The 11,925-nt window shown below is 40.8% G+C and overlaps 1 protein-coding gene across 3 annotated transcripts; it reads left to right on the forward strand.

The window, feature by feature from the left end:
* Window positions 1-1,776: 1,776 nt before the first annotated feature.
* Window positions 1,777-11,683, forward strand: LOC123077867 (transcription factor MYB3R-1). Of its 3 annotated transcripts, XM_044500204.1 has the most exons (13): window positions 2,799-3,052; window positions 3,745-3,902; window positions 3,981-4,035; window positions 4,749-4,806; window positions 5,742-5,836; window positions 5,947-6,050; window positions 6,820-6,948; window positions 7,623-9,384; window positions 9,685-9,881; window positions 10,521-10,605; window positions 10,777-10,989; window positions 11,266-11,306; window positions 11,483-11,683. In XM_044500204.1, exons 2-13 carry the CDS (start codon window positions 3,787-3,789, stop codon window positions 11,613-11,615), a joined length of 2,988 nt encoding a protein of 995 aa, XP_044356139.1. In that variant the 5' UTR covers window positions 2,799-3,052; window positions 3,745-3,786; the 3' UTR covers window positions 11,616-11,683. The 3 variants fall into 3 exon arrangements, with proteins under 3 accessions (XP_044356137.1, XP_044356139.1, XP_044356138.1); XM_044500202.1 differs by lacking the exon at window positions 2,799-3,052 and adding an exon at window positions 1,777-1,935 and having other exon boundaries at window positions 11,266-11,683; XM_044500203.1 differs by having other exon boundaries at window positions 2,800-3,052; window positions 11,266-11,683.
* Window positions 11,684-11,925: the final 242 nt, after the last annotated feature.

Raw genomic sequence — 11,925 nt, forward strand, 5'->3', positions numbered from 1 at the left:
AGAGAGATCTAGCTACTAATATGGACCCGTAGGTCCTGAAGGAACTACGCACACACCATCATGGAGGCTGCAAGGTTGATGCAGATGGCCACTCCAATGGCTTCCCTCTCTGGCAGAACTCTGGAACATGGCTCCATATGGGATTTCTTCGGAACAGAGGCTTGCGGCAGCGATAAAATTGTTTCGGGTATCACTCCGAGGGTTTCTGAATATATGTGAATTTATAGGTCAGGAATTAGGTCAAACAGAGCTCCATGGGCCCCAGAAGCATGCTCGGCGCAGCCAGGGGGTAGATCGCGCCCCTGGGCTTGTGGGCCCCTCGGCCATCTCCTGGTCTCCTTCCGAAGCTTCAAGAGTCTTTTATGTTCCAGAAAAAATCATCAAAAAGTTTCATCGTGTTTGGACCTTCGTAGGTATCGATTTTCCGTAAGACAAAAAACAAGTAGAAAATAACAACTAACACTGGGCAATAGATTAATATGTTAGTCCGAAATAACAATTCAAAATGATGAAAAATGATGGCCAGAGTATATAAGAATGATAATACAATAGCATGAAACAACAAAAAGTTATAGATACACGAGAGACACATCAATGATCATATTGGTCGACGATCTCTTTCCATTCAACCTTGATGGTATTCTCCACATATGTGAATCATTTATGTCTTTTAGAACTTTGAAAGTTGAAACCGCCCGCAAGTCTTAGACTGATTATTTAGTTTTTTTTGCATGTTTGACGTTTAAAAAGAAAAGGAGAAATACCATGACCACGAGGATGCAATGCATTGGGAGCCTACACCAAAGTATCTTATTTTGTATTTTGCACAAAAAGACACGATGAGTCCATTTTTCTCATGGTAATTTTACACATTACACAATTGTCATTTTTATGTGAAATTCCGCAGATATTACACTCATGGCATCAAAATTTTACATTATATGAGAACACCTAAAGAATCACTATACAAACATAAGGCTAGGGTTCAAGTTAAATTGTTTTCAAAACTTTGTAATATATATGGATAATTTCATAGTCTATGATACCAATTGGACCAACCATCATAGTTCATGGTTTTAAGTTGACCTTATCCGTCTATAACCATTCATGAAGTAGCTAATTATGGTAAATATGGTTAAACATTGAACGAAAAATGCTATCCTTGGTGTGTTTCTGTACGAAAAAGATCATACCCTAGAACAAAATAGAACTAAATCCACACCTTTATTGTTTGACATTGTTAGTTTTTCTATTCTATTTGTTTCAACACTCCCTATTCTTACTTGTCAAATATATGATGTTGGTGGTTTTTATTTGTGCTTTAAAAAATACTTCATAGTTGAATATGCCAGTTAGGCCAACATGTGTAGAAAGCACTGCCACACAATTGAAAAAACCTTTACAATGGTGTAAAGGGGTAAATCAAAACGGTTTGAAGGGTGGAGAGTAAGATTATCCTTAAAATAGGACGATAATCTAGGGTTTAAAATAAATATTTTCTTGCTATATATTTAGTGACTGTCTTTTATTACATAAATACGTACTCAAAATGACACTCCATCAGTTTTGGCGTGTGGTAGAAGGCGCACTCATGTGGGATGCCTTGCTCACATATGGGACATTTCTGTAATCAGAAAAAGAAAGAATCGATCTGCCGTTGGTAGGTGATCCAAGGGCTATGAAAGAAATCTTACTCTTGAAACACATCCCCATCTCGCCTTTAAAAACAAACCACACTCTAAGCAATGACATGTTCCCTTTAGTCCTCACCCTTCCTTCTTGAGATCTATTCTTCGACGACCTCCTTCCCCGGTGACCCCGCGACCAGTGCACCGTAGATCGACGTCTCCTCGCTCCTCTCGTCGGGCATCGACGGATCTGCACGCCGACGACATCTCGTTGTCGGTTTGCCCGTCCGACAACATCCCTAGCCTGGTGAATTCCTTGTACTCGATGTACTCCTTTTGCTATAGATCTTCTAATTTATACCACGCACTCGTGAATTTGAGTAGTCGCATACTTTTGCCAAACAGATCTTTAGTAAACACCCTATATATTCATTGGTTGTCTTTTACAGATGTATATGCACTCAAATCGGCACTCCCTCAGTTTTGGCTTGTGGTTAAAAGGCGCGCTTACTTGAACGCGCCTTGCGTGTTTTCACACATGGAACATTTCGTTAGTTGAAAAGGGAGAGCATCAATCTGTTCGTTGGCAGGTGATCCAAGGCTAGGAAGGAAATCTTCAAAGTCTTGACACACCTCCCCATCTGGTCATTTGAAAAATGAATCACCCTCTCTAAGCTATGGCAATGTTCCGGTTCATCCTTACCCCTCTTTCCCGAGACCCCCATTCTTGGACGACCTTCTTTCCCGGTAACCCCATCTTCCGTTGGGCATCAGCAGATCTGCAATGACGACGGGCGTCTTCGTTCTCGAGGCGACTAGTCGTCAACGCCCCTAGCCTGCAGAATTCCTCATACACTATCTCCTATAGATCTACTGCTTTATGACACATCGTCGTGAATTTGAGTAGCCACAGATTCTGCCAAACCGATTTTGGCGTATATTTATTGACTGTCTTTTATTACATATACACACACTTGAAACGGTATTCCGTCAGTTTTGGCGTGTGGTTAGAAGGCACGCCTAGGTGGGGCGCCTTGCGTGTTTTCACATATGTGTCATTTCTGTAATAATTGGAGAAAAGAGAGCCTCGATCTACCCGTTGATAGGTGATCCAAGGGTTAGGAATGAAATTTTGGGGTTCTCGAAACACCTGATATGCTCCCTCTCTCGCCATTTCAAAAAACGAACTGCCCCCCTCTCCGAGCGACTCACCGTGGCATGTTCCTCCGCGTCCTCACCCTCTCCCTCCCGAGACCACTCTTCTCCGGCGACCTCCTTCCCCTGTAGCTCCGCGGCCAGCGCATCCCCCTTATCTACCGATCGACGTCTCCTCGGCCCTCCTGTCGGGCTACGTCAGATCTGTGCGGCGGCGGCGGCGGCCGTCTTCGTCGGCGGCGCGCCCGGCCGGCGGCTTCCCTAGCCTGGTGAGTTCCTTGTACTCTATTTCCTGTAGATCTTCTCCTTTATGGCTCACCGTCTTCGCGAATTTGTGTAGCCACTGATTCTGCCAAACTGAAAATGAAGCCCCCTTCTGAAATTTGAACGCTAGGTTGTTCTGTTGCAGCCCGTAGATTGGTAAAGTTGGCACCTTTTAGGCTTCCATTATCACACTGTTTCTGGCTTTCTGCCCGGAGGTCATTTGACAAGAACTGTGGCTGGGGCCGTCGGTTCTGAGACTTGAGGATATCTGGTGTTAGTTTTTGATTGAAGTGTCGTTCAGTTTTAGTTTTGTGCAGGGAAACCTACGGCTCTGTTATATGCTTAGAAATTTAGGGCACACAGACAGTGAATCGCTGGTAGGGGTAAGTTTGTTGTGCACATTTAGGTGGGGGTGAAACCTGAACATGAAACTATTAGGACTGGTTCTGTAATGCCGTTCAATTTCACTGCAGTTATAGGCATCTTCCCGATTCGCTTTTTGTTTGGCCGCTATCACTGTAAGGTACATTTTTCAGTTTGGACATACATTATTTCAGTTCAACATAAAAAGTCCGAGTGTTCGTGCAACATAGCTTGCAGCAACTCCTCAAATACCTCTATTAGGATTGACAGTTTAATGATTCTGATTCATAGAAAGATTAAACTGTTTTTTTTTACTTTTTTATACATCTTCAAGGCTCTGCTATAGAGGGGATTGAGCATCCAGTCTTCACCCGTGATGACAAGCGATAAAGGAAAGGCTTCGAAGAAGGCTGGAGAGGCTTCTGGACAGCCATCTACTACTCATGAAGGGAAAGTCAGCAATGAGCCACAGAGGCAACGGTCGCTCAATGGGTAGATACTAACAGATCTTTGCATAAACGGTTAATTGTATAGCTTTTTTCTTATAGTTATCTGCTCCTTCACCTTTAGGAGGACCACCGGCCCGACACGACGCTCAACCAAAGGAAATTGGACCCCCGAAGAGGTATGCCATACGAGTCAAATCTTATGTTTTTGTTGGCAAATGGCTATTCACTGTCCAAATGGCTGGATGGTGAGTGCTGACTCAACATCCGAGAATAGTTTAGGACTGATCAACTGTAAGATATGCATTATGTTTATTTGCATCTCTTTCTTAAATACACAATAATGGCAAACACTTATAAGTTTTATGGAAAATAATAATAATTCGATGGAACACTCTGGCCCTTTTGTGGAGGCTTGAGTTGTCTCATTGGGTGGTTTAGTCAACAGTTGTAGTTCAGTATGAGAATTTCTTGCAGATACACCCATGGGAGCATATCATAACTGCGCCACTTGGATTAACCCATATACTCCCTCCATCCTGAATTACTTGTCACATAAATGGATGTATCTAGAACTTTCGGGACTGGGGGAGTACAAGACAAATGATACACTGCAAAGTCTTATAACATGGGTTTTGCTAAAAAGTTCTTATAACATGGAGCTTCCTGCTTTATTCTGTCATATACTCAATTCCAGTTCCGCTTCATGCTGTGCTTGTCCTGTCACATTTTTGTGGGGATATATTGTATATGTCTCAGTGCCTCACTGACGTGTGGGCGCCATTTAATTAGCACCACAATGTAAAAGTCATAAATCAGTGGATTATACAAAAAAATGAGTTTCTTTTACTGAAACTGTCTAATATTTCACTTGTGTGCTAATCAAATGCAGGATGATATATTGTCCAGAGCAGTCCAGACTTACAATGGGAAAAACTGGAAAAAGATAGGTATATTCTATGGATCGATTCATACGTGTGTAAAATTATGTGGCAACGCTATTAGTTTACTCTTGATGATAGTATTTTTGTAGCACGTATAATTCTTTTACCTTTCTTGGACATCTCTATCACTCTTTCTGTATTTTGAAGTATATTAATACAAGACGACACACATTTGGGTGCTTGTTCAAGGAAAAAATATTTTGAATTATATAGGCATCTAAAATCCATGTCCTATATCATCGTAAGTGTTCTTTTGAGGGTAAGGACCCTACAGTATACGAAAGAGTAAGCTAAGAGAGTGGATCTCAGGGTATGAAGAACCCAAAATTGCTGGACAGGCACATCCCCCTCAGCTAGTCTGTTCAGGGTGCCAGAAGGGTTGAATGTAGGTTCTGTTCTTATTTTGCCTGAGGGATTCAAAATTAGTGCCGCTCGAACGTATTTCCCCTGAGTTGAAAGAAAAGGTGGAAAATCTCTCTTCTCAGAGTTATCGTCCCGATAAAACTATATGCTTGTGATAGGCCCTGTCCGCGGTAAGAAATATAGTGAAATTGTCTTTCCCATTCTTTCCCCTGATCCTGCTACGAAGAAAGATGTTTTGCTGTGTCATGTTCCGAAGGTGGTTTGTGCATTTTTCTTTAGCATTTTTATATCTATGCGACACTGCATTTTTTACAATCATGTTAGCTTCTTTTGTTCTTTTATTCTTCTATTCTCTTGTGCATGTTTGCTTTATAATTACATACATCGATTCATTAGAAACCAAGAGGATGATCCTTCCATTATCTAAGATAAGATATTGATTTGTGCCATTAGTTTGTGCTTTCTCTCATTCGTCTCCAGTCAGCTTTCTTTTTTTCCTTTTCTGTTATTAGAAACACCTCCCTACATTTTCTGATTTTTGACAAGTCTAAGCACTGACATAATACCTTCTTTTCCAGCGGAGTGTTTTCCCGATAGAACAGATGTACAATGCCTGCATAGGTGGCAAAAGGTTCTAAATCCTGAGTTGATCAAAGGGCCATGGTCCAAAGAAGTAGGCCCCCTATTTGATTTGTTTCCATTTCAGGCTTATTCTGCTAATGTTTGATTGAGCATCTTGTATGCTCATGTGAGTCTTATCAACCGGTTGTTTCATATTTTTAGGAAGATGATATCATTGTTGAAATGGTAAAGAAATATGGTCCAAAGAAATGGTCAACTATTGCCCAAGCTTTGCCAGGACGTATAGGAAAGCAATGTCGGGAACGGTATGGATGGGAGTGCCCTTTAATTTCATCAATCTTGTACCTAAGAACCTTTTTTCTTTGCAATATAATATATACGACTGAGTGTTGAACAACTGAATGTGGACAGTAACTCATGGAGTGCCCTGGTGCCTTGTTGCTTTTGCACATCAGCACTATGGTTTTATAAGGCACATGAATAATGTAATTCTTGATGCAAGTGATACAGAGTTCTCCTATGTATTCCTGGTTAAAGAACACAGTAATCTCAACAATCACTAATGCAATGTTGATTTTTGCAGAACCGCAAAGTGTTAGTTTGCCTCTTTCCATTATCCCGATGATTCTACTGTTAAGGCATAGGCCGGGTTCTGGATAAAAATGTTTTATTAAATAGTTTCAAAAATATTTTTTTGACTGAATAGTTTTAAAAATATAGAGGGTCAAGTGAATAAAATGTCAATATGTCCCAACCTTGTAATGCTAGCACCTCTTCGTGCTGCTAGCTAGCAATACCAGAATTCAGGAGAGCTGATTTTATAATTTCAGATTCATCAGCCTTTTGGTAAAGTCAGTAAAAAGCAAAAAGACATTGGAACTAAAGTATTAATCTTTTTTAATTACATGTTAACATACTACAGCTGTTCCTCTTGCAATTATTGTTATTTAGTGAAAGTTCCTATTTTGGGGCCAACTGAGTAGCAGCTAAATACATTGGCTTTAATTCGTAGCCATCACTAATTGACCATAGAGCATGTATCCTTTAACAATGGACTATCTTATCTGTGATTAGGTGGCACAATCATCTTAACCCTGGCATAAACAAGGATGCATGGACACAGGAGGAGGAAATTACTCTTATACATGCTCATCGAATGTATGGAAACAAATGGGCTGAATTGACAAAGTTTTTACCCGGAAGGTAACTAAATGATGTTTCCTTTTATGTATGAGCTGCTGGGAAATATTTATGTATGATATCATGATGAGTCCTGTCCTGTGAAAAGAAGTTTTTCTTTTCATTCTCCCTGATGAATTCACAAACTTTTGGGTTCAGCATCCATTCCCCTTTTTCTTATTCGGTATCATTTGGAAGCTACGGTGTTATACTCGGGAAAAGATGGTAATCTCAAAAGGGAACTAAATTGTTTTGCTTTTGGAAAATAAAATTAGGGCACCGGTCCCATAAAAATGTTAAACCACTGCCACTGTAATAGCTCTCTTTTATTTTCTTTGAACAAAATTTGAAATAATATATGTTATTTTTAGTCAAATATGGTGTCGACTGGTGAGTATTACAGCAAGCAGAGAGAATGTGCAACATGTTAGCAGTATTCCCTTTATGCGCATATATGCTTTGCATATCATTAGGCCCATATAGTCTAGGCAGGCCTAAGTCCCATGTTACTATGTACATTCTTGTATATTTGTTCCGGTCATTCAACAGAAAAAATGATTTGGCCATTTCAAAAAAAAAAAACTGGGTAAGCTCTACTACGATTTTGACGCATCGCGTAACTATTATTGTTCAACAAGTGATGTCCTCTTTTAGACTACTGAAATGATTGACTTCTAAATTTATGTTTCCCCTGCCAGGACGGACAATTCAATTAAAAACCACTGGAACAGTTCTGTAAAGAAGAAAATTGATTCTTATATGTCATCAGGTTTACTTGCTCAAGTCTCGCGTCTCCCACTTATTGAACACCATGCGCATTTTAATTCCTCACCGGCAATTACGCAACAAAACAGTGAGGACAGTGACAGCAATGCTGCCCGGGAGGTTGAGGATTCATCAGGGTGTAGTCAATCCTCATTGGCCATGGTTTCTTGCTCGCAAGTGCAGGACACCAATCTGGCCTTGAGCTGTGATTTACATGTGAATGCGGATACCAGCAAGACAGAAGCACGTGATTCTCAGTCTTCTATGTGCCAGGAAGACTATACTTCCACCGAGGGTGTTGCATCTGCTTTGTCTGAAGTTCATTGCCATGCTTCTTCCTCCAGATTTGGTCCAGATAAACTCTTGCAGCAGGACATTTCACAAAGAATGAATTTGCAGATGGATATTGATGAAACACCAGGTAACTCTATGTTTGAAAACAACCAGACCATTTGTAGTACATCGAATAATGAAAGACCGATGTTACAGTATGAGATAGCACCAGATATGCCTATCTCTGTGCTAACAAATGTTTCTGGAGCTGAGCAAAAACTACATTTCATGTCCGAGGCTGACTTCAGCAGTCCTAATTGTTTGAAATCAGAACTTTGGCAAGAGATTTCGTTCCAGAGTCTTCTTTCTGGACCTGATATAGTTGATGCTGATTCTCTTTCAAGACTAAACCACCATTCAGATACACATTCCTCTGAAGCAGACACCAATTTTTTGGCAGCACCCAACCCATCACATACATCAAATCCGTCGAGTATGATGGTGGCTGCTTATGGCCAGGATCCATCGTTGTCAGTACCACAATCTCTTATTTCAAATGGTTTGTCGGACGCGGCTGATGAAAAGTCAGGAGAAATGCAAGTTTCTGGGTCAGAGATGATCACATGCATGCATGATTCTTTTGGTGATTCTGAGCAGTTTGCTACCCCTGGCAGTACTGATGGTAGACATGGTGCTTCAGCAATTATAGAAAGAATACCGGAATACGGGGACAAACAGTTAACTGATGCTGAAGAACCTGCTGCCAGCATGGCCAAAGAACCACCATTGGCACAGGGTGAGGCTGCATCAGATGAAAAGCAAGATAAGGGAGCGCTATTCTATGAACCTCCTCGCTTCCCAAGCATGGATGTTCCATTTGTCAGCTGTGATCTTGTAACTTCTGGCGATTTGCAAGAGTACAGTCCCCTTGGCATTCGGCAGTTGATGCGCTCAACCATGAGCGTAACCACTCCATTGAGATTGTGGGGCTCCCCTACCCATGATGAAAGCCCTGATGTTGTGCTGAAGAGTGCCGCCAAAAGCTTCATAAGCACACCATCAATATTAAAGAAACGACAGAGAGATCTGTCATCTCCGACTCCAGAAAAAAGAATGGAGAGGAAGTCTAGGACTGAACAGGACAGTGGTGTGTTGGGCACATCCTCTGTCAGTGCTCAAACAAGTTGCATGCATGCCATTAAAGACAAAGCAATTGTTACCGAATCAGTTTTTTGCACTAATCGATCTTCATCTTTTAAACCTCTGGAGAAGAAACTTGAGTTCTGTGATGAAAACAAGGAAAATTTGGGTGAAAGCGAGCAGGCAAAAGATGGACGAAATGCACAGAACAACCATACTGTGGATGAGCATGCAAGAGGGGAACAGTGTTCCACTGCAAATATGGTCAATACTAATGATGAGGTAAGTACTTTTAAATCAGTTCTTCAATTGCACTTACCCAGTTGATGGTACCATATCTTAGTAGAACGGAAGGTAACGCTTATATAGTTATTGCGGCGTAGCATAGCAGTTGCTACAGTTACTCCAGTAAATTTAGCTTAACATGTCTTCAAGAAATGTGATTCAAAGTAGCAAGCTCTCTAATGATGTCATCATGTATGTGATATGTGGGGTTGAACTGAAAGGCGGGGGCAAAGTGGCATATAAGTTTTTCCCTTGACCTGCTGATCTTGTTCTTACTTATATTTTTGTTCCATGCAGCCACTTGCAACTGTTCTTGTTGAGCACAAGGGCAATGACATTTCTGATCATGGCGCAAATGCCATGTATCAGAAAATGAACACAAATCTTGAAGCTCTATCGGCCTGTAAGGAAGCATTTGCTAAATCAAAGTCTGGAGAACTCATTGCCGAGAAATCTTCACCATGCATTCAAATGGATTATGAATATGTGAACATGTAAGATTGCACACTAGTCTGTTTCCAAGATGATCTTTTGGGTCCTCCAATCAGTTTCTTTACTTTGGTCAGCACATAGTACGTGTGAGTTTAGATGTGGCAGGTCTTACTACAACTGTTTGTTGGTGGAATTGGTCATTTCATCCTCATCTAGTTACTAGCAAGCATTAATGTGATGCAACCCTCTCCATAACAGTGCATATTTGTGAAATCCACTAAATATAAATTTGAAACTCGTACCTGGCAAGTTGCCATCATTCCATCTTAAAATCTCTTCATTGCTAGAAAACTAAATTTGCCTGAAGATTTGGATTTACCCAGATACCTATTCTACTATTAGATTTATGAATTTAATGATTAATACTCCACAGGGAGTACTTATCTGTGAGAGTAGAAGATTCTTTAAGTGCTCCCTTTTCTACTCCGAAGCTGAATGTCATTTGCCTGAGATTTTGGTTTATCTAGACTAAAATGATAACAAGTCATTTATCTACTGACTCCCTTACTGGTATTAGCATCTGCAATTTGAATTCAACTGTCGAAGAACACATGGATCTTTCTAACGAAGAACACAATTACCGTTGCAAATTGCCAGTTGGTTTGCTCTTTTTTGCTATTCTGAATTGCTACTCTTTTCAGATTGGCTGATACGCCTGGTGTCAAAAGAGGACTGGAATCTCCATCGGCTTGGAAGTCCCCTTGGTTCATAGATATGCAATATAAGGTACACTTAGCATTGAAATATTTATTGTCTTACAGCTAGCCTGCGTCAAATCCGCAACAGGCTTTTTTTGATGGGCCATATTTGTAGTTTTGGACGAGCTGGGGCATGAGAAGTACTTGTCATCTGTTACCCATTGTTTCTTTCTTTTGGTTAATACCTTCACTTGTGCAGGGGTCATACTTCATCAGCCCAGCGGATACAACTTATGATGCATTAGGATTGATGAAGCGGATAAATGTGCAGAGTGCTTCTGCTTTGGCGGATGCCCGCGAGGTCCTGGCAAGTGGCAGCCAATGTGGCAACAAAAATTTTGATGAGGAAAACAAGGAAAACATAGATGCCGAAAATGAAACAGGAACTGGCAAGCCGCAAAATAAAATCATGGTGCGTAGTTCTCATCTGCTTCATTCAGTACCTGGGATAGTAGAGTTGGAATTTCTTAGGAGACCATTTAGTTGTTTTTTCCCTAGGTATATAGCAATTACAAATCTTATGTGGGAAAACTATGGTAATTTGATTCCTGTAGTTGGTCAGATGTGATGGTTTCGACCAATTTTGATTTTTGAACAAACTAGATCGAGCATTGACTACAGATACTACTCTATATGATACTTAAGACTGCAATATCATCAGTATTTCTAATTCCAGTTAACACTGCAGGCTGAAGCAAGAGTCCTTGACTTCAACGAGTGCGCCACACCGGTAAGAACGGCAGACAACAGTGTGGGTGGCAGCCTGACAAAATCGGTCAGCTCACCCATTCCTTCCTCTCACCTCCTGAAAAATTTCAGATAGCTAGACCTCCGAGAAATACACCAGAGATATTCTTTGATTGTGCGTTACCAGCATTGTACATGCCTTGTCGTAAATCCCAACACCCAGTTGTTCTCCTATTCGTTGCTCCTGTTACCTTGTACTTCGTGACCGGACCGCTGTCCGGCACACATTCCAGCCCGGAAAGAATCCTTGGACTGTTGAAAGTTGTATCATCAGTTAATTTATGTTGTTAATATTTCATATCCCAGACCCAGACTTTCACTGTCTTGGTGAGTCTGATCAATGGGACAGTTTTGAGCTCCTCTAGTTGTATACTAGTAACTCTTTTATGTTTCATGAGATTGAATTCATTTTGCCATCAAGTTTGGATGCCATAATTATGTACAGTCTTGTCGATTATCAACTCTTTTTTTTACATGACAAGAGCTTTATGTACAGTCTTGTCTTCCTAGGGGTATTCTATCTACCAATAGTTTCCACATCGGATTCAAACAAAGTTGCTCTGGATATTTGCCATGTCCCACTGCCCTGAGTGCTCATCTA

This window comes from Triticum aestivum, chromosome 3D, assembly GCF_018294505.1.
Source record: "Triticum aestivum cultivar Chinese Spring chromosome 3D, IWGSC CS RefSeq v2.1, whole genome shotgun sequence".
NCBI lineage: Eukaryota > Viridiplantae > Streptophyta > Magnoliopsida > Poales > Poaceae > Triticum > Triticum aestivum.